The following is a 22,892-nucleotide window of genomic DNA, read 5'->3' as shown; positions in this document are numbered from 1 at the left end:
TTTTTTATTATGTCCACCTAGCCATTATGAGGGCTTCTTGTTTGTAGGTGGAGTTGTACTTTTGAATGACACCATTCATGTTATCATGTGATGTACTGGAAAGCGGGGAAAAAAATTACAAGTTCAGCGCTCTATGAAAAAAGTACAATTTCACAGTTGTTTTTTGTTTCCATTTCATCTCCTGTGTTATCTATATGGTGAAACTGGCCAGGCAATATGATTTTCCAGGACCGTACGATTACACACATACCAATTGTGAATACCTGGGGCTGACAATTTTTATAGATACAATTTTGGGTTAGATATTATATCTTGATTTCCTTTTATTCCCTTGTATTCCGGTGTCAAGTAGCCTTAAAAACATAATTTTGCCATTTAGATTTTTTTCTCAATATGCTGTTTACCAGTTGGGTTAATTTTGTGTTTATATGTGTAAACAACAAAATACCACATTTTTAATATGCAGAAAAACTTGGTAACTTCCTTCCCTTGCAAGGGAGGCACTTTTCTTAAATGTTTCAAGATAATAAACATTTTTACATGAGGCACCCCTCCTGCCACCCACAACCCAGAGTCCCTGGTCTCCTCTTCAAAATACTGTGTTGCAGAACAAGGGTCCTCTTCGAAAGACTGTGTTTCAGTAATACTTTGGTAGTTTGCACAACTGGTGCAACTATTTACACTAAAAGTTTTTGCTACTACCAATCCAGTAGCTGGTGGTCTACTTTTTTATCAACATATCAACATCACATTTTACTGGCACTGGTCTTCCAGGAATCCGGGGTTAGATGCAGTACCCTGTGGCACCTGACACTCAGGAGCGCCACACCCCCTCCTGTCAATGTGCTGTAAATGCTACTGTTGGAGATTGTCAGCGACATTTAACCCCTTCAAGACATCCGTCAGACATGTACGGTGCAATTCAGATGCAGGTATATGGCGCAGACTCACAAGGTGAGCCCACCCCACACTTGGTAGGTAATGGCTGTGCATTATAGCAAGGACCTGCCGATAACAAGCAGGGATGGAGCGGCGCTCCGCCAATTCTTAGGCTGTTAAATGCCTGTGAAACTCTAACAGCGGCATTTAACACAATGCGGTATAGGGGCACGCCATTCTAAGCTCTCTTCAGTGCGCCCATGACTTGATTGTGGGTCTAAGGGGACTATTAGGAACAGTAAAAAGTCTTTAATTTTTTTAAAAAAAAGTATGACTTTTTAAAAATAAAAACAAAATAAAAACATAAGCTCAAATCAATGCATTTTATTAATCCCTTCAGCCTGGGGTGATTTGCCGTCTTTCATTTTTTGCTCCTCTTCTTCCAAGAGCCATAACTTCTTTTATTTTTCCATCCATGTTTCCATATAAGGGCTTATTTTTTGCAGAACGAGTAGTACTTTTGAGTGAAACAATTAGTTTTACCATATAGTGTACTGGAAAACAAGAAAAAAATTCCAAGGGCGATGAAATTGCAAAAAAAGTGTAATTGCATGATTGTTTTCAGGCTATTCTATTCACTGTGTTCTCGCTATGGTAAACCTGATGTGTCGGTGTGATGCCTCAGGTCGGTACAAGTTCGCAGATACCAAACATGTATACTTCTACTTTTATCTAAGGGGTTAAAAAATTCAGAAGTTTGTCCAAAAGAAGAGTAGCGCTTTTGGCACCATTTTCTGAGACCGTAGTGCTCTCATTTGGGACTCAGTGATGGCTTATTTTTTGCATCTTGAACTGATGTTTTTAATTATTCCATTTGGATGTTATGTTTTGATCGCCTGTTATTGCATTTTAAGAAAAAATTTCGGCTATCAAAAAATAATTTTGTCGTTTGGAATTTTTTTCTCGCCACATTGTGTACCGATCAGATTAATTGCTTTTGCGTTTTAATAGACCAGGCATTTCTAAACATGGTGATACTAAATATGTGTATGTTTTTTATTTTTTTTTAACTCTCTTATTTTCAATGGAGTGAATAGGGGGTGATTTTGAACTTTAGGGGTTTTTTTATTTTTTCATATTTAAAAAAAAACAATTTTTTTTTTGTTTTCTAGTCCCCCTTGGGAACTTTATGGATCAGCAGTGTGATCACTTGTGCATTTCTGGTAATCAGGAATTACGTCATGATCGCGTCAAGGATATCACATTACCCAGAGCTACCATGACAACATCTACTGAACGTGATCACGTCACGGCAGGGCTTCCGATGGCGGCGGGGAACAGCGTGATCCCTGCCGCGGCTATTTAAATAACGCTATCACATTTTGAAAGCGTGATCTAAGTGGCAATCACATGCTGATGGATTACAGATCCACCTGTGCCTGTTAGCCCCACATGTCTGCTGTACAAATCAGCAGACATGTGTAGGGATCAATCCCGCTTCACAACAGCAACCGGCAGTGACTAACATGACACAACCGATGACGTACCAATACGTCATTGGTCATGAAGGGGTTAAAAGTTAAGCAAATTTTTAAAAAATACATGTGGTATCACCGCTTTCAAAGTCTTATTTATGAAAATATAAAAATAATTAACATGATCGATAAATACTGTAAACAAAGTTCAGGAAAGCCAAAATTACATTTTATTGGTCTCTGCAATACCACAAGAAATGCTGTAATAAGTGATCAAAACATAATATCTATCCCAAAATGTTAGTAATAAAAATTTTTTGCAAACGTCTGGGTTTTTTTTTGGTTTTTTTTAACCACTAAAATAATAAAAAGGAAAACTGGACATGTTTGGTATTGCTGTAATCATAGTGATGAGAATAATCATATTTCATGGTCATTTTTCCAACAAAATATACGCTGTAAAAAGAATTCCCAAAAAAAGTGTCAGAATTGTGTTTTATTCACATTTTCTACTCATTTGGATTTTTCCCCTATTTTCTAGGACATTATTTGGTAAAATGAATGATGTCATTCAAAAGTACAACTCGTCCTGCAAAAAAACAAGCTCTAGGAACAATGGGAGGAAAAAAATGAAAGCACAGAAACAGAAATTGGCCTCAATGTGAAGGAGTTAAAGTGTAACCACAGTTTTATTTTAAATGTCATTAATTAAGGCAGAGCTCCTCCCCATCCTCCCTCTGCCTCTAGCTCCTCCCTTTTCTATCTACATAAAATCTCATCAGTACCAACTGCCATTTCCTATCTCAGTAATGCGAAAGTCTTCACTAAATACAGATTTTACTTCAGAATGAGATTATTGATAATGACTCATCAATGGCAGAGAGAGAAGCAAATTTATCTGATAAGATATATTACAAAGTTACTTGCACTACAGTCCAAAAGTTAGGGTCACTTAGATGTTTCTTTATTTTTGAAAGAAAAGTAATATTTTTTTTCAATGAAGCTAACATTAAATTAAACAGAAATACACTCTATACATTGTTAATATGGTAAATAACTATTCTAGCTGCAAAAGTGTGGTTTTTAATGCAATATCTACATAGGTGTGTAGAGGCCCATTTCCAGCAACCACCACTCCAGTGTTCTAATGGTACATTGTGTTTGCTAACTGTGCTAGAAGGCTAATGGATGTTTATAAATCCCTTGTGCAAGTATGTTAGCACAGCTGAAAATGGTTTTGCTGATTAGAGAAGCTATAAAACTGACCTTCTTTTGACCTAGTTAAGAATCTGGAGCATTACATTTGTTGGTTCAATTAAACTCTCAAAATGGGCAGAAAAAGAAAACATTCATGTGAAACTCGACAGTCTATTCTTGTTCTTAGAAATGAAGGATATTCCATGCAAGAAATTGCCAAGAAACTGAAGATTTCCTACAATGGTGTGTACTACTCCCTTCAGAGGAGAGTGCAAAGCGGCTCTATCCAGAGTAGAAAGAGAAGTGGGAGGCCCCGCTGCAGAACTGAGCAACAAGACAAGTACATTAGAGTCTCTAGTTTGAGAAATCGATGCCTCACAGGTCCTCAACTGGCAGCTTCTTTATATAGTACCTGCAAACCGCCAGTGTCAATGTCTACAGTGAAGAGGCAACTCCAAGATGCTGGCCTTCAGAGCAGATTGGCAAAGAAAAAGCCATATCTGAGACTGGCTAATAAAGGGAAAAGATTAGTATGGGCAAAAGAACACAGACATTGGACAGAAGAAGATTGAAAAAAGTGTTATAGACAGACGAATCGAAGTTTGAGGTGTTTGGATCATACAGAAGAAAATTTGTGAGACGCAGAACTAATGAAAAGATGCTGGAAGAGTGCCTGACGCCATCTGTCAAGCATGGTGGAGATAATGTGATGGTCTGGGGTTGCTTTGGTGCTGGTAAATTTGGAGATTTGTACAATGTAAAAGGGATTTTAAATAAGGAAGGCTATCATTCCATTTTGCAATACCATGCCATACCCTATGGATAGTGCTTGATTGGAGCTAATTTCATCCTACAACGGGACAATGACCCAAAGCACACCTCCAAATTATGCATGAACTATTTAGGGAAGAAGCAGGCAGCTGGTATTCTATCTGTAATGGAGTGGCCAGCCCAGTCACCAGATCTCAACCCTATTGAGCTGTTGTGGGAGCTGCTTGACCGTATGGTATGCAAAAAGTGCCCATCAAGCCAATCCAACTTGTGGGGGGGCTTCTGGAAGCATGGGGTGAAATATCTTCAGATTACCTCAGCAAATTAACAGCTAGAATGTCAAAGGTCTGCAAAGCTGTAATTGCTGCAAAGGGAGCATTGTTTGGCAAAAGCAAAGTTTGAAGGAGAAAATTATTATTTCAAGTAAAAATCAGTATTTCTAACCTAGTCAATGTCTGGACGATATTTTCTATTCATTATGCAACTCATTTGATAAATAAAAGTATGATTTTTCATGGAAAAAACAAAATTGTCTGGGTGACCCCAAACTTTTGAACTGTAGTGTATTTTCATGTGTACTACTGATTTATGAAGTAAATTAAAACAACGTTACATTTTAACTAGATAACCGCTACTAACCAAGCTTCTCTCACCTGCCTCTGTTAGAGGCATATGATGATGGAATACCATCATGTGCCGAGAAAGATGCGGGCACAGCTTTGAAGCCAACATCAAAGTCGGGGAGCCAATATACAGTGGTGTGAAAACGTGTTTGCCCCTTGCTGATTTCTTATTCTTTTGCATGTTTGCCATACTTAAATGTTTTAGAACACCAAACAGATTTAAATAATACACAAAGATAACACAAGTGTAAAAACAAAATACTGTTTATCAATGAGGGCCTTTATTATTAAGGGAAAAAGAAATCCAAACCTACAGAGCCCCCTGTCAAAAAGTGATTGCCCCCTAAACCTAATAACTGGTTGGGCCATCCTTAGCAGCAACAACTGCAATCAAGCATTTGCAATAACTGTCGAGCCTTTTTTGTAATGCTTTTTGAGGAATTTTGGTCCACTCATGTTTGCAGAATTGTTGTCATTCAGCCACATTGAAGTGTTTCCAAAAATGAACCACCTTTTTAAGGTCATACCACAGCATCTCAATCGGATTAAGGTCAGTACCAGAGATTGTGCACAGCCTTGACGATCTCCAGAACAACAACCACTCCTGGTCGTCCAGGACGTTCCTCATCATTGGTGCTGAAGTGGCCTGTTTTAAATTTGGCAACCCAGTTTTTAACTGTGGAATATGAAGGGCATTGATCCCCCAATGTCTGCAACATATCACTATGAATATTTTTCCTCAAAGAAACAAGAATTTTATCACTCCCCTGCTCTCAGTTGCTGTGAGTATCATCAGAGTCCGCCATTTTATTTTCTCGCGTGCGTGGAACACTGTTGCCATAAGCAAGAAACACAATATTTTGAAAACATATATTAGACACATAAGGCTTTCATGTGATGTAACATTCGTTACCATAGAAACAAAAAGAGATCACAAAGCCAAAGACTTCTCAGCAGCCCCTCGTATTGTACCATTAGTACTTGCAAAGAAATGGAAGAATCCAGCGCAGTTTCTCAGGGTAAATTACAATCCAATTTATTGTAAACAATCGTTTAAAAAAATATCCGGCAAACAGCAGATGTAAAGGTAACCACACAGTTACAACATGCGCTGAGGAACTGAGCTGGATTCTTCCTTTTCTTTGTGGATCTACAAGGCAGTCCAACCTTTTCGTGCACAGGATCCTAGCAGGAATCGGTGAACAGCTGATCGGTGAGCTGAATTCTCTTCTTGTGATTTAGTACTTGCACATCCCTTCTCTCACGCTGCATGATACTCCTATTTGCTGAATAATGGAAACTACAGTGTAAGGCCCCTTTCACACGTCAGTGATTCTGGTACGTTTGTGCTTTTTTCTAAACGTACCAGAATCACTGACATACGCAGACCCATTATAATGAATGGGTCTGCTCACACATCAGTGATTTTTCACTGCACGTGTCTCCGTGCAGCGTACCCGCGTGTGCGTGATTGCCGCACGGAGACATGTCCATTTTTTTCTGGCATCACTGATGTCCCACGGACCACGCAGTGGTGTGATCTGTGAAACACGTGCCAGAAATAAACGTGCATTTAAAATAATAAACATTTTAACTCACCCGGCGTCCAGCGATGTCCTCTGCAGCCCGTGCAATTTGCTGCTTCTAAGCCGGCTGATTACTGTCGCGCATATTCATTATGCGTGACACAGCCGACCCGGAAGCAGCTGCTGCGGGGGTCACCGCCGGCCAGATGCTGCACCGCGGGAGGATTCAGCATCAGCACCACGGAGAGCGGGAGCGGGCACAGGTGAGTTGATTGCTAAGTGCAATCACGGGCCACGGAGAACGGAGCCCGGATTGCACTTAGACAACCCACGTGTGCCGTGATTCACGGCACACGCAGGGACATGTGCGTGTTTTACACGCCAGTGAAAAACGTCTGTGTTTTTCACTGACGTGTGAAACGGGCCTAAGTGAGCAGCCATAGACGAGCATGCCAGTGTCCAGAAAAATGTGGTCCACCCAAAATGGCATCGCAGACCACATGTGGACCCTGGTCACCACATGTGGCCCTCTGCTTTACAAAATGTAATCAAATATTTGCTCCTTACTTACCTCTCTGTATTATTTATCCAATCAACTTGTAGAAAAAAATAGTTTAGTTTCCTGCAGTATATCGAGCGATATTTTGGACATGACTGACAGAGATCTTTCCCAGACATTCCCATAAATACTTCATGCCTATTTCTCTGCCAGTCCGCCAACCTTTTTACTTAGTTGGACAAACTACTCCCCACATCATAGATGGGTTATCGCATGGCATAGTTTGGGGAACTCAGTTACACATTTGTAGAGGCGCGTTGCTTTGCATTATCCTATCACCTGTATGGTATTATTTTCTGTGCTTGGCAACCTATTGCTTATGGCTAGTCTGTCTTATTTCCTGCTACACAACCTGTAAGAGGAGTTCTCCTTTCTGATAGTTTTCCATTATTATTTCATTTTATTTTTTTTAACTGCTCCTGTCATGTTGTTTTCCGATGATCTGCTAACAATATTCTTATACAATTTTCTTCTTTATTATTTTCACTTTTCAATATTCTCCTTAATCCATTACTTTGCTTACTGTGTAACAAGATATAGGTAATAATTTTGTAATATACCATTTTAATATGTGAATAATCACAATGTTTGGAGCATTAACTATGCCCGTAGCAAGCCTGGCAAGCGACCTGTATAGTGAACCATACAACATCCAATTTAAAGCAAAATTGCTATATCTGCCAGTGCCCATATAACAGCACTATAAGGTACCTATCGCTCCTAATTAATAAGCTAGGCACTGTGGCACCATACAGAACAGGTGCATTTTTAGACGTTAAGCCAGTTTCACACGTGTAACATTCACAGTCCCTGTAAGGACCGCAATGTCTAGACCGGCCGTGGGTCTCATGCCCCGAGCTCGCTAGCCTTATAAGCAGATATGAGGCCAAGTTCAGGTCCAGAGACCCACTGCTGACCATGAATGTGCCTTAGTCTGGTTTCACATATCTGACAAAGTACCTATTCAGTAGTGACAAGTGATGCACCCTGTGTATCAACACTGGTCGCATATTCCAAAGGCTTTCTTTAGGTCCAACATACTTTTATGACTTTACAATGTATGTATGCACATTTGTCTGATGGGCTTTACTGTGTTTCTGTAAATTGATACAAAGTGGTTTTTTTGTATTATTGGATCTGATTTAAAACTGGTAAAGGAGCTATGAAAAACAGAAGAAGTCTTCAAAGAGTAGCAACATGTTTTCATACCCCAATAGGGATTACAGATCTGCCTTTTTATAGTAGGTATTTAGAGGCAATTTCTGGAGACCTGAATAAACATGATACTCTAGAGAATGACTGCAGCCACAGGTTGGGTGGCTGCCTATCCAGGAGAGAAGGCAAACATTTCATAGATCATTTCTTTCGATTATTCAAAATGATTATATAATCATTCGATTATTACATATGAACACAAAGTAAGAAATGCAGGTTCCACTACCTCCATCCTAGCCAGAAACTGTCCCTCTAAATTATTTTCATTTTTTCAAAGGGTGTGTGTAACAAAAGAAAAAAAAGTAAGAATATATGATTATTATGATTATTATTATTAATATTTATAGTGATGAGCAAGCACTACCATGCTCAGGTGCTCGGTGTAACACTGGCGTCCCTTTATCCATTGCTCCCCTCCCCGCAGGGATGCCCACTCACCCACTGCCATGGCCGGTCTGCACCACGCTACCCGGCTTTCCCAGGGGTCCTCCACCTTGGCGTTCACTGCAGTGTGCAGGTCCTCCTGGAGTGCTCCCAGGGCTTGTGTGCGCACTACTGCCCTTATCTTAAAAGGTCAGTGTGCCATTTTCTGGCTTAGCCTATCACTGAGAGGCACTGAGTACTTAAGGCACTCTTCCACTAGGGGAGGTGACTGATCAATGGGATTAGTTAGTGGTTTGTTCCCTAGCCAGATAGTTGTAAGGTCCCCTTGTCCATTGTTCTTCCTGTTACAGTTTACAGTGTCTTTGCCTGACTCCCAAGTACGTCTACCTCGGTGGTCCCAGATTTACTAGTGACTGTGGCCATCCACCCCGGTCATGCCATCTGCCTCAGCTACCCTCGTGGTCCCAGTTTTACTAGCAACTGTGTCAGTCCATCAAGGCTGTCCTATCTGCCTCAGCCATCCTGGTGGTCCCTTTCTGTACTGGAGACTCTGCCTGTCTGCACCTGTATCTGTCTCTGACCTTAGGGTCAGCTGCCACAGTCCCCATCTCTGCCTTTGGAGTGGCACCTGGCTCCAGACTCGCAGTGGGCACTTAGTCAAGCCCCTCTCACTAAAGGATAAGACCAGGGTCCCCCTGTGGTGCAGTGGGTCCACTCCTGCTCGCCGCCTTACTATCTCCAGCGGCGAGCATAACACTCATGACTCATAACAAGCAGTCGGACGTTCTGATGGGTAAGACTTGACTACCAATTATAATGTACATCAATGGGCAACTTGAGTATTTTTCAGAAAGATTTTCCAGAAAAATGCTTGAGTTCCCCATTAAAAGGAATCTATCACTTGGTTTTTGCCACCAATTGTGATAGCAGCATAGAGGCTGGGCTGCTTAGTGTGGTTTTGATAACATCATTGTTTAATTAGCAATAGATAATCATTAGAGGACTACTTGGCCAGCTGCTAGGTAGTCCAGCATATCCATGAGCTTTGTATAACTGCTAGATCTGCAGCAGAGAAAACATTGATTTTATCAAAATGACAGCTATGACAATGACAGTTACAAGTACCAAGCACCTGAGCATTGTAGTGTTCGCTCATCACTAGTTGTTGTTATTAATAATAATAATAATAATAATAATAATAAAAAAATAAACAATGACCCATTTTCTTCCGCAATCTGCATCCTGAGTGATACCACTGGCTGTTAGACATGGCATTCTGCCTATTCCATGTCATCTGACTATGAGCTTTCATCAGAAGAGCAGCCATATTCCATGCAATGTGTTTTGTGTGATTTGTAACAAGCCAGCAAGCATACTAATAACGTGATATTCTTGCTGCGGAGCTGATAACACTTGCTTATTAGCTGTCATAGTGGAGCAAATGTTTGATTTCCTCGGGTGAGCTTGGTAATTTTCTGACATTGTCAGTTATTACTGAGTAAAGGCGCGTGTAACGCAGCCGAATCGCCACCTAATTCCTCCCTGACCTGTGAGTGTGGTTAGAGATGCTCATTGAGAACACTAGTCTGAACGGAGAACTGTGTGTATCTAATAAATTCCTCCAGCTTGTGATGAGCTCTGCATCCTCAATGAGGCTGTCTTGGCAGACGTGCCGGTTGATTTTAATAAAAATAGCTGCTTTCAGCAGAGCGAGTTCACGATGCCAAATTTACAGCTGCCTTGCACGATTACTCTTAAAACTCCTTTAGGGCTAATTAGAAGCAGTGGGCAAATTAAGTGTATCGATTGCGATTCTCTTGTAATAACCCCCTTCTCTTGCCTTCTTGTTTTGTTTCTTGGAGAAATGAATGTAAGTCTTTTCAACCTCCCCTTCTTAAAGTAGTGTCTTTTTCTTTTCAGCCACAACACAAAGACCACGTCATGGCTGGATCCACGGCTAGCAAAGAAAGCTAAACCCCCAGAAGAATGCAAGGAGAATGGTAAGTTTTCACAGTTCTTCTGGAAAGGGTCCAGTTAAGGGCTTCTATGCCAGATTTGCATAAACATGTTAATTATGTTAATTAGCTGCATTTTGGATGAGAACCACTACGCAGGAAGTAGTCATATCCTCATTCGAGCCTTTCTCAAGCGCCTCCCTTTCCTTGTATTCACACTCCAAGGTTTACAACAAACATAGTTTTATTTGGTCTGGGGCACTGGTCTGCCAGCCCTCCCATACCCGCCTCTGCCAGGGACATTGTGTGGTAACACTAGGACTCAGTTCTCCTAAGATGCAATGCAAGGAGAACCAACAAGACCACTTCAAAGGATTATGATTATAATATCCTGTACCCTGAAAGGTAGGAATTCCTTGCTGCGGATCTTAATGCTTAGCAGGTGGTTTTAGAATATGTTCTTCTCCAACTAGTGATGGTGGAAGGTGTAGGTGGTGGGATCTTAAGGTGGTGGGATCATTAGGTGGTGAGATCTTTAGGTGGTGAGATCTTTAGGTGGTGAGATCTTTAGGTAGTGGGATCTTTAGGTGGTGGGATCTTTAGGTGGTGGGATCTTAAGGTGATGGGATCTTTAGGTGGTGGGATCTTTAGGTGGTGGGATCTTAAGGTGGTGGGATCTTTAGGTGGTGGGATCTTTAGGTGGTGAAATCTTCATTTTGTGCTTTTGCCGAGTTCTTGATACCGTAATATATACCTATTGGTTGTACAATGAGCGTACAATTTCTTTGCTTTTTCTTCTTGCCTATTCTGTTGCTCGTTTAATCCAGATAAATGCCTTTCTACGTCTTGTAAAGGACTAGTGGTCCCCATCCGACACCTGTAAGCTGCACACGTGTGTGCTATAATCACGGGGCTGCGACTGCCATATTAACACAAATTACCGGCATCTCAAGTTAAAAATGTCAACTTAGGAGCTATTTTCACAGTTGGCTGCGGCTCATCACATTTTTGTTTGAGAATCAGTGTGCTCATTAAGGAAAAATCCAGCTCGTCTTGTATGCAGAGAACATCTGACATGCCCATTTATCAATTAACCTTCACGTATTCAGCGCTGAGAATAGCGGCGATGTTCTTGTCATGCACACCGACGTTATCACTTTATAGTTGTCTTTTGGTGACATTTTTGTTTTATTTGTAATGATGGGCGCACTTTACGTAATTCTGTATATGTGTAGGGTGCTGTGTATCAGATAGAAGATTTGAACGCTCACATTAAGGAATAAGAAGCCCTGAGCAGACAGGCAGACACTTGTACCAGCGCCACACATGGCACATCTTAATGCCGTCCATTTATAAATGAGGTGTGACAGGAAGGCGCATACAAATAAAGCTGTGCTTAGTCATTAATTGAAGAAGAAATGGATCCATTCATATCTCTAATGCAGGTATTTATCCCGGAATAATGACTGTGTCTGTTCTCCGGCATTTGCATTGATATTCCATTTGCACTAGGCTGCATCTGCTGGAGCAATAATTGCATTTAATTGCTAGCCAGATTGATTTATACCTGTAACCACTTTGAACAGCTTCACAAAAATTACTTTTTTAATTTACTGGTTTCCAGGATGGATTCTAAAACATTAGCAACCCGCAGAGCCTAGTTTTATTATTCGACTTGCTTAATAGTTTACCACAAGGCTGCTTATTTATCCTTGTTTTTATTGTGTAAGTACATTCATAAACAGCATTTTAATAGATCTTTATCATGACTTGGAATTTTAAAGAAACCGAGAAATCTTGAGTTGCCTGTTATAGTGTTTTGTGTATCACACATTGACATTATAGAGGATCTGTCACCAGATTTCATAATAAAAACAGCATACGTTGTAAATACACCTTAGACCTGATGAGGCTGATCTACTTACTTTGAATATTCACATTAGAATGGCTATATAAACCTTTTTGAATGTGTCCCTTCTTAATACTAAAATTCATATTTTTTGGAGTCCAGTTCTCATTTTAATTTGTTGATTTATACAGTTAGCCTAAATTGTTTTTTCAAAGTAAATACATCAGTCTCCCCAGGTCCAAAAAAATAGATTTAATCAGCGATGTCAAATAACATGATAGATCACTTTGAGAGTATTTGGTCCCTTGATGTTTACTGGGCCAATAGGAAATAGTGGGTCTGTGTGGTCGTTACGGAAATCCTATATACAGACCTGCACTTCTGTACCCCTTTGTCCCTTGTTTTCTTGTCTCATATTGTAATGTTTGTCTTGTTATATCCTTGTCTTTCTTATATTAATGGATAATAAGATGTGTACCCTGATATATGGCTTTTTGCTATAGCCCACATGCTTGTGGAGCATATTCATGTTATTTTTCTTTGTATGCTTGGGAAAAAAATGTAATAAAATTTCAGTTATAAAAACAGAAAAATTAGATTTAATAATGTATACAGTTTTTGGGCTCATGCGCCCGTTGCCGAATTTCAGGCATTTACACTGCGTATTGCACTGCAGCGTAAATGCATGCGTCCTGCGTCCCCTGCACAATCTATGTAGATTGTGCATGATACGTGCGCACAATGCTTTTTTGAACGCAGCGATTTGGATCCTAAAATTTTGACCCAAATCCGTGCGTTCATAAAATCAGCATGTCAATTAATTGTGCGTTCTGCATGCAGCTCCCACTCTGTCTATGGTGGGGGCAGCAGCCAGAGCGCATGAAAACGACAGCTTTTTTTTTAACAAACATACTGCATTAATTCTTCAGCGATTTGAAGCGCACATGTGCTGTCAAATCGCTGCAGAATATTCTGCAGTTACATGCGCATGAGCCCATTATTGTGAAATCTGATGACCGATTCACTTTAATTATTGAAAGGTTTGCCAACTACTCTGTAAAATATCTCACAATTCTTGATAGATGGTTCTAATTCTATCTGCATCTGAAACATTTTTCAGGGCATCATTATGCCCCTTTAAAGGGAACATGTCATATAAAAAGCACAGGTTAATAGTGTTCTGACGCAGATCCCCTCCCAGCAGCCTCAGGCATAGAGGCACGGTGGTGTGGTTTCAGGCACCCCTAAGTGCACACTGAGCGGCGGCTGTACCTATACCCCTGGTACTAACTGACAGATGGCACTGTACTGATGCAATGCTGAGCCGGCTGTCAGTCAGTACCAGGCCATAATTAAGCGGCCGCTCAGTGTGCACTTAGTGATGACTGAAACGCGCTGGCTGGATTCCATTTACTGAAAGTCCCAGGCTGCTTGGAGAGATAACGTTTGTTTCCTCCCGGCAGCTGGACTCTGTGTTGCTTCCGAAAGGCATCAGAACGCTATTAACTTGCAGATTAACCCCATATCTTAAGGATAATATCTTTTTTTTTTACATGACAGGTTCACTCGAATAGATGCAAGGAATAGATTTAATAATGAAACATGCTTATTTCACTATAGCAGTACCTCATAAAGCAGTACCTCTAAAATTGATTTGAATCGTACATTGTATATTCAATACAAAAATTGAAAGTCCATGTCCTATAAAGAGAATAAAAGAGCGCTAAACAGCAAACGTGCATTTACACTGTACTATTATCGTGAATAAAGCGTTCCTACGAATACTATTCACAATAACCGTGCTGTCTAACCCTGCTGCAAATCACCTGAGGAGCGAGCGCAATGATTGCTCATTCGAGTATATTTTTTTTTTAGTTTGCCCATAAGATCATTGCAGCACATCATCCTATGTAAACCGGATTTGCTCCACTGGACACAATAACCGACACATTTTAAGTGCAGTCTGTCTTTATAAACCAGCTACTAAATCACCGCCTATCAATAATAATTAACCATTGGTGGTCCTTTAAGATTGAAAAAATTGGCTAAATTAAATGCACCTCATAACTATGCTTATTTTGGCGGTGGATATACAGTATATCACAAATGTGAGTACAGCCCTCACATTTTTGTAAATCTTTTGTCTTTTCAGGGAAGAAGCTGAAGATATGACACTTAGATACAATGTAGTCAGTGTACAGTTTGTATAACAGTATACATTTGGTGTACCCTCTAAAAAACTCAACACACAGCCATTAGTGTCAAAACTACTGGTAACAAGAGTGAGTACAACCCTAAGTGAAAATGGCAAAATTGTGTCCAAAGTGTCAATATTTTGTGTGGACATCATTATTTTCAAGCACTGCCTTAACTCTCTTGGGCATGGAGTTCACTAGAGCTTCACAGGAGCCACTGGAATCTTCTTCCAATCCTACATGATGACATCACGGAGTTGGTAGATGTTCCCGCCCTTGCGCTCCTTCATCTTCCATTTGAGGATGTCCCACAGATGGTCAATAGGGTTTAGGTCTGGAGACATGCTTGCCAAGTCCAACACTCTCTGTTTCTTTAGTAAGGTAGTGGTCGTCTTAGGGGTGTGGCCCATTTCCTGAATGGAAAAGATCATGCCCTGTGTCAGTATATTACTGTACACATTGGCATTCATAGTTTCCTCAATGAACTGTAGCTCACCACAGTCGGCAGCACTCATTCAGCCCCAAAACAATGACACTCCCACCACCATGCTTGACTGTAGACACAGAGACAATTGTCTTTGTACTTTTCACCTGGTTGCCACCACACACGCTTGACACCATTTGAACCAAGTAAATTTATCTTGGGCTTATCAAACCACAGGACATTTATATAATGTGCGGTATATGGTTTGAGCACAGGCTGACCCCCCCTTCCCGTGTAACCTCTGCAGCAATGGTGGCAGAACTTATACGTGTATTTTGAAAAGACAACCTCTGGATATGACTCTGAGCATGTGCACACAACTTCTTTAGTTGACCATGGCAAAGCCAGTTCAAGGTGGAACACGTCTTGTTAAACTGCTATATAGTCTTGGCCACCATTCTGCAGCTCAGCTGCAGGGTGTTGGCAATCTTCTTATAGCCTAGGCCATCTTTATGTAGCGCAACAATTCTTTTGTTCAGATCCTCAGAGAATTCTTTGCCTTGAGGTGCCATGTTGAACTTCCAGTGACCAGTATGAGAGAGTGTGTGTGAGTGATAACACCAAATTTAACACACCTTATTCACACCTGAGACCTTACAACACTGGGTCACATGATGCTATGGAGGGATAATGGCTAATTGGGCACAATTTGGCCATTTTCACTTAGGAGTGTACTCACTTTTTATGCAAGTGTTTTAATCATTAATGGCTGTGTGTTGCATTATTTAGAGGGCACACCAAATTATACTGTTATACAAGCAGTACACTGAACACTTTACATTGTATCAAAGTGTCAAATCCTCAGTGCTGTCCCATGAAAAAATCTAAGCCACAACCTCACAACTTTATTTGAAGGAATGGATCGATAGCACCTTGGACTTGACCGGCATACTATGGCCATAAGCTGACAGTTTGAATGGAGATGGGGCTCACCTTTGTTAGTATGTGGTGCCGAGCGTCAAAAACTGAATTTTCTTCTGCATCCCGCCACTATTTATGATCAGCACTGTGACATTCTTCAGTGACATATTTATAATGTGGTTTGTGCACATGCTGTGTTTTTTTTGTTTTTTTCCTGACTGAGGGTTGTGACCAGTGTATATCCTGCACTTATTTGATGAGTGTTCTCCTGCATTATATATCCTTGTGTGATATGCTTTCTTATCTGATGTGTTTCCTGTGCTTCTATGATGCCTAACGTGCACTGTAAATGTGTCATGCGGTGTGTTTGTGTTATGTGTCGTACACACGCAATATGCTTGTCTGGAATGGCCAAATTCAGGAGAAAGGATGGGGAACACACACAAACTGCAGTGCTCAGCCACAAATCAAGAGCCTTAGAAATCCTCTTAGGCTGGGGCCACACGGGGCACTACTGCGATGCTCGCATGAGACTCGGCTCGTGCTGGCAGCACAGCAGGAGCCGAGTGTCATGTGAGTGTGCCTGCATCTGAGGTCCGACCCTGCGAGCAGACCTCAGCTGCGGGGGGCGGGCTGGCTCTCAGGAGGGGAGGAAGGGATTTCTCTCCCTCTCTCCTCCGTAGCCGGCTATTGCCATTCTCGCCCCTGCACTAGCGGTACACCGGTGTACCGCGGGTGCAATGCGATTTTTCTCTCGCCCCATTTACTTGAATGTTTGCGAGAGAAAGAGTCTCGCATTACACCCGCAGCATTCTGCGATTGTTTTCTCGGTCCGATTAGGGCTGAGAAAATAATCGCTCATGTGTGCTGACACACAGGCTAGAATTGGTCCGAGGGGAATGCAATGTTTTATCGCACTCCACTCGCACCGATTTTCTCGCCGTGTGGCTTAGGCCTTAAGGTAGGAGTAAGAACAGTGGCACGTGGCAGCTCTGATCCCCCCAGAAGTGATGTCATCTGCCAACCATAGATGTCATATCCATCCACGTGACTGGATGTGAAGCTTATACTTACACTAGCGCCCTCCCCTAGCGACGTGATCGCACATCTACATTGCGCTGGATACTACATAATTAATGATACCACCAATGCTGGTAAGAACATATATTTAAATATTTTATATTAAACTTTGTTCCTTTCTTTCCAGACTTGGGCATTTTGGCTTGGGACTTGCTTCAGGTCCATTGTATGTCTCCACTGCTGCAGGGGGCCTCTTCCTCTGATACATTTGTTCCATCCCTTTTTTAGTAATGTCTTATATTCAAGATGTGTTACCTGCATATTATTGTCCTTGACTAGCAGTATTTGCCTCTATATACCGTTCCTATAATTATTACATATGTTGCTCTGTCCATTATACTGTTTATATTGATGGATCATGAATATCATTCCATTTGGATGTTATTTTTTGGGAATATATATTTCACATGTTTATGTATTATACATATTTTTTGTATTCTTGTACTGTCATCTGATGAAGGTCAAATCTTTGACCGAAACGTCACAATAACTAACTACACACCGTGTTGAATTAAAGCACTTATCACATGCTCCTTTGTCTGACTGCCGGATTTCTTTGATATTGTATTAAGGATTTGGACCTTATCCAGGCACCTTTACACACAGAGTGCCGTATCTTCCTATCTTCATTGCTATGTAATATAGTCGGTATTTACTTTATGTAGAAAGATCTGCGCTCTTGAGTGCCCTTCACACATGCTCACCCCAGCCCTGACATACAGGATTGTAATTTTGCACTAAAGGGTTAAACTAAAAAAACATCACTGGTGAGTGCCTCTGTGCTTCTTAGTTCTACCTAATATGCTTGTCTGATGACATTTCTTCATTGTAATGTAAAAATTCTGTTTTTGGTGTATGCCCTTTTTTTGTAAATTGAGAATGGAGCCCATACACAGTTCTAGCACAGGGGCCCATTGCTTTCAATGTCCACTCCTGACTTTTCTAATCTCGATTAAAAGCTGAAAACTCTCAGGAGATGGTCCATGTTTTGGAACACAGAATGATGAAATACACTGAGCATATTCTTCTGATAATACCACATTTAACCCCATCGCCAGTCCAGCAGGAGTTAATTCCTGCTGTCTTGTGAACTGTTGTTAGGAGCTCAGGCTGCCAATGACCACTCACAGCCGCCTTCACTGTTTATAAGGTACTGGATCTGGTTGCTTGTCGCTGAATATAGCTCAGCGTTGCTTCAGCGATAACAGTCCTATTGTAGTGATCCAGAGCCTGGTGATCTGTCGTGTGCTTACATGTGTGGTGTGGAAATGTCCCCACTGTTAGTTTATTTCCTCCCTGTGTTTTATTTCCACCTGGGTTCATGTTGTCTCTCCCCTGTGGCTTATTGAAGTGTGTATGTGTTTTGGTTCTCCCCCTGTCTGTTTTATTTGTGGGGTTTGCTTCTCTGATCCTGGCCCTCTCCTGGGGTGGGGGAGAGGGTGTGCTAGATCAAGGTTCGGACAGGAGTTAGGGTTACGCTGGCAGCCGAGACCTAGCTACCATCAGGCTTGTCTCTGGGATAGGGGATTGCGCAGGGTCCCTGGCTTGAGGACCACCTTGTAGGTCCCTGCTTCAGTTACCCAATTTCCCCGTGACACAATGGCGACACAAGCTAATTTTATTTTCAGAATTTCCAAGTTTTTTCACACTTTAAATAAAAAAAACAACAAAACTATACTTTTAGTATCGCAGTAATCATATTGACTTGGAAAAGCATGTTTGCAGGTTGTTTTTACAATATACCATAAAAACAAAACTCAAAAAACAATATCAGAAGTTCTTTTTTTGCAAAATTTCTCTGCACTGAGATTTTTCCCCCCCCCCTTTCTAGTACATTAAATTGTAAAATAAATGGTGTGATTGAAAACTACTAACAATAAGGAATAACGTTTGGAACACCATTCTAAGTCTGAACTGGGTGCAAAAACCTAAAAAAACATCACTATGGGGAGATAAGGTATGCACACCAGTGACTATGTAAGGGGAATACATGAAATAGCAGAAACTGCTGTGTGAATACTGACATGAAAAATTCAATAGCTATATGTAAGAGTGAAAATGTGAAAAATGGAATCTGCATTACTGCCATGAACATATGAATCAAGAGAAATTTAGCTACTGAATTAATCAATGCAATAGAGCCCCAACACTACGCCAAAGTATTTCTCTACGTTGGGGTCCCTAGCTTGTGTGTGTCCTCTCATGCAGTTAAAAAACTTACCGTGTATGGGAAGCTGAGACCCAGGCTATTTATGCGTATGATATGGATTGGCAATAGGTGTGGTTGGGGAGGGTTCACAAACGAAAAAATACTAACAATAAGGAATAACGTTTGGAGCACCATTCTAAGTCTGAACTGGGTGCAAAAACCTAAAAAAACATCACTATGGGGAGATAAGGTATGCACACCAGTGACTATGTAAGGGGAATACATGAAATAGCAGAAACTGCTATGTGAATACTGACTTGAAAAATCCAATAGCTATATGTAAGAGTGAAAATGTGAAAAATGGAATCTGCATTACTGCCATGAACATATGAATCAAGAGAAATTTAGCTACTGAATTAATCAATGCAATAGAGCCCCAACACTACGCCAAAGTATTTCTCTACGTTGGGGTCCCTAGCTTGTGTGTGTCCTCTCATGCAGTTAAAAAACTTACCGTGTATGGGAAGCTGAGACCCAGGCTATTTATGCGTATGATATGGATTGGCAATAGGTGTGGTTGGGGAGGGTTCACAAACGAAAAAATACTAACAATAAGGAATAACGTTTGGAGCACCATTCTAAGTCTGAACTGGGTGCAAAAACCTAAAAAAACATCACTATGGGGAGATAAGGTATGCACACCAGTGACTATGTAAGGGGAATACATGAAATAGCAGAAACTGCTGTGTGAATACTGACTTGAAAAATCCAATAGCTACATGTAAGAGTGTAAATGTGAAAAATGGAATCTGCATTACTGCCATGAACATATGAATCAAGAGAAATTTAGCTACTGAATTGATCAATGCAATAGAGCCCCAACACTACGCCAAAGTATTTCTCTACGTTGGGGTCCCTAGCTTGTGTGTGTCCTCTCATGCAGTTAAAAAACTTACCGTGTATGGGAAGCTGAGACCCAGGCTATTTATGCGTATGATATGGATTGGCAATAGGTGTGGTTGGGGAGGGTTCACAAACGAAAAACTACTAACAATAAGGAATAACGTTTGGAACACCATTCTAAGTCTGAACTGGGTGCAAAAACCTAAAAAAACATCACTATGGGGAGATAAGGTATGCACACCAGTGACTATGTAAGGGGAATACATGAAATAGCAGAAACTGCTATGTGAATACTGACTTCCTGACTTCCCATACACGGTAAGTTTTTTAACTGCATGAGAGGACACACACAAGCTAGGGACCCCAACGTAGAGAAATACTTTGGCGTAGTGTTGGGGCTCTATTGCATTGATCAATTCAGTAGCTAAATTTCTCTTGATTCATATGTTCATGGCAGTAATGCAGATTCCATTTTTCACATTTTCACTCTTGCATATAGCTATTGGATTTTTCAAGTCAGTATTCATACAGCAGTTTCTGCTATTTCATGTATTCCCCTTACATAGTCACTGGTGTGCATACCTTATCTCCCCATAGTGATGTTTTTTTAGGTTTTTGCACCCAGTTCAGACTTAGAATGGTGTTCCAAACGTTATTCCTTATTGTTAGTAGTTTTTCGTTTGTGAACCCTCCCCAACCACACCTATTGCCAATCCATATCATACGCATAAATAGCCTGGGTCTCAGCTTCCCATACACGGTAAGTTTTTTAACTGCATGGGAGGACACACACAAGCTAGGGACCCCAACGTAGAGAAATACTTTGGCGTAGTGTTGGGGCTCTATTGCATTGATCAATTCAGTAGCTAAATTTCTCTTGATTCATATGTTCATGGCAGTAATGCAGATTCCATTTTTCACATTTTCACTCTTACATGTAGCTATTGGATTTTACAAGTCAGTATTCACATAGCAGTTTCTGCTATTTCATGTATTCCCCTTACATAGTCACTGGTGTGCATACCTTATCTCCCCATAGTGATTGAAAACTACAACTGATTTCACAAAATAATAAGCTATATTGACGATAAATAAGCAGAAAAAAAAGTACAAACAAAACTAAAAATCGCTGGGTCAGGAGGAATTACGAAATTAATATTTTAATTTTTAATAAACACCTGCAAGTGTCATAAAATGCCATTACTCACATGATCCAGCTGTGATGCTCTGGCGATTTGCCCATCAGGACTGTGCTTTGCTGCCAGTAGAACGCCGCATGACTACTGCAGCCATCAGAGCACCTGACTGCTGCAGTCATCACATGCTGACCGTCTGTATATAAGAACTGAGGTGATGCTGGGAAATTAGCCCTGAACCACAAGGGAAAAGAAGCACTGAATATTGGTTATTTTGTTGTTTTATACAATTATCATGTTATCATTATGTTTTTCACATCATGAGGCAGGTAGACATTATCCATGATGACATACTGTCTGCTTACTAGAAGGTACCGTTGTAGGTCACTGATGCCCTGGTGCCTCTGGAAGTCCACATTTCCCTCAGAAACATATACCAGTGTATAAATGGCACATGATGGGGCGCTGGTTTATAGATTTAGCACTGTTGTTCAGGAGTTGTACGTTATGCCCCTGCTTGAGGATCGGCACTGCATATGAATACTACCATGATAACCGCCTGCCATGTCCTTTCTGGTGCAGATCCTAGTACCACGTATCCAGTGGTCTAACTAGAGTCTGATGGGCCCCGGTGCAGCGCTTGAGCCTGGGCCCCCCCATATGTTCGTCAGATGTATGGGCCATTGTAGCATTCTAAATCTTATAAAGACATACAAGTTGCCCCCCCTCCCCCTTCATTGTGTAGTAATGTCCCACATCCTTTGCTAATGTCCACCTTCCTGGTAAATATGTCCCTATCTTGTTATATATCCACATTATGGCCCCATCCTGGTATATGTCCACATCATGGCCCCATCTTGGTGTATAACCCCATCATGGCTATATCCTGGTATATATTGTCCAATCCTGGTATATATGTCCACTATCATGGCCCCATCCAGGTACATATACCACGAGGGGGGGCATGATTGAGATATATGTCCCCATCATGGCCCCGTCCTTGTGTATGACTACAATCATGCCTATATCCTGGTATATATGGCCCCATCATGGTATATATGTCCCCATTATGGCTTATCCTGTTATACAGTATATAGCCCCATCATGGCCCCATCAAGGTATATATGACCCCATCATGACCCCATCATGGCCCCATCCTGGTATGTATGGCCCCATCATGGCCCCATCCTGGTATATAGTTGGTACGGAAAGTATTCTCACCCCTAAAAATTTTCCACTCTTTGTTTCATTGCAGCCATTTGGTAAATTCATTTTTTTTTCTCATTAATGTACACTCTGCAACCCATCTTGACAGAAAAAAAATAGAAATGTAAACATTTTTGTACATTTTTTAAACAATAAAAACTGAAATATCACATGGTCATAAGTATTCAGACCCTTTGCTCAGACACTCATATTTAAGTCACATGTTGTCCATTTCCTTGTGATCCTCCTTGAGATGGTTCTACTCCTTTATTGGAGTCCATCTATGTTTTATTAATCTGATCGGACTTGATTTGGAAAGGCACACACCTGTATATATAAGACCTCACTGCTCACACTGCATGTCAGACCAAATTAGAATCATGAGGGCAAAATAACTGCCCAAAGAGCTCAGAGACAGAATTGTGGTAAGGCACAGATCTGGACA

The 22,892-nt window shown here is 41.0% G+C and overlaps 1 protein-coding gene across 9 annotated transcripts in view; it reads left to right on the top strand.

Moving 5' to 3' along the window:
- Positions 1-22,892, top strand: part of MAGI2 (membrane associated guanylate kinase, WW and PDZ domain containing 2) — a 1,367,587-nt gene that overhangs the window by 978,862 nt on the left and 365,833 nt on the right. For all 9 annotated transcript variants that reach the window (XM_075345212.1, XM_075345209.1, XM_075345205.1 and 6 more), the window contains one exon: positions 10,550-10,629. In XM_075345212.1, the coding sequence (XP_075201327.1) occupies positions 10,550-10,629 (80 nt within the window). The remainder of the gene's footprint in view (positions 1-10,549; positions 10,630-22,892) is intronic.

Source organism: Anomaloglossus baeobatrachus, chromosome 4 (assembly GCF_048569485.1).
Source record: "Anomaloglossus baeobatrachus isolate aAnoBae1 chromosome 4, aAnoBae1.hap1, whole genome shotgun sequence".
NCBI classification, from domain to species: Eukaryota; Metazoa; Chordata; class Amphibia; order Anura; family Aromobatidae; genus Anomaloglossus; species Anomaloglossus baeobatrachus.
This window is presented reverse-complemented; position numbering and strand designations above follow the sequence as displayed.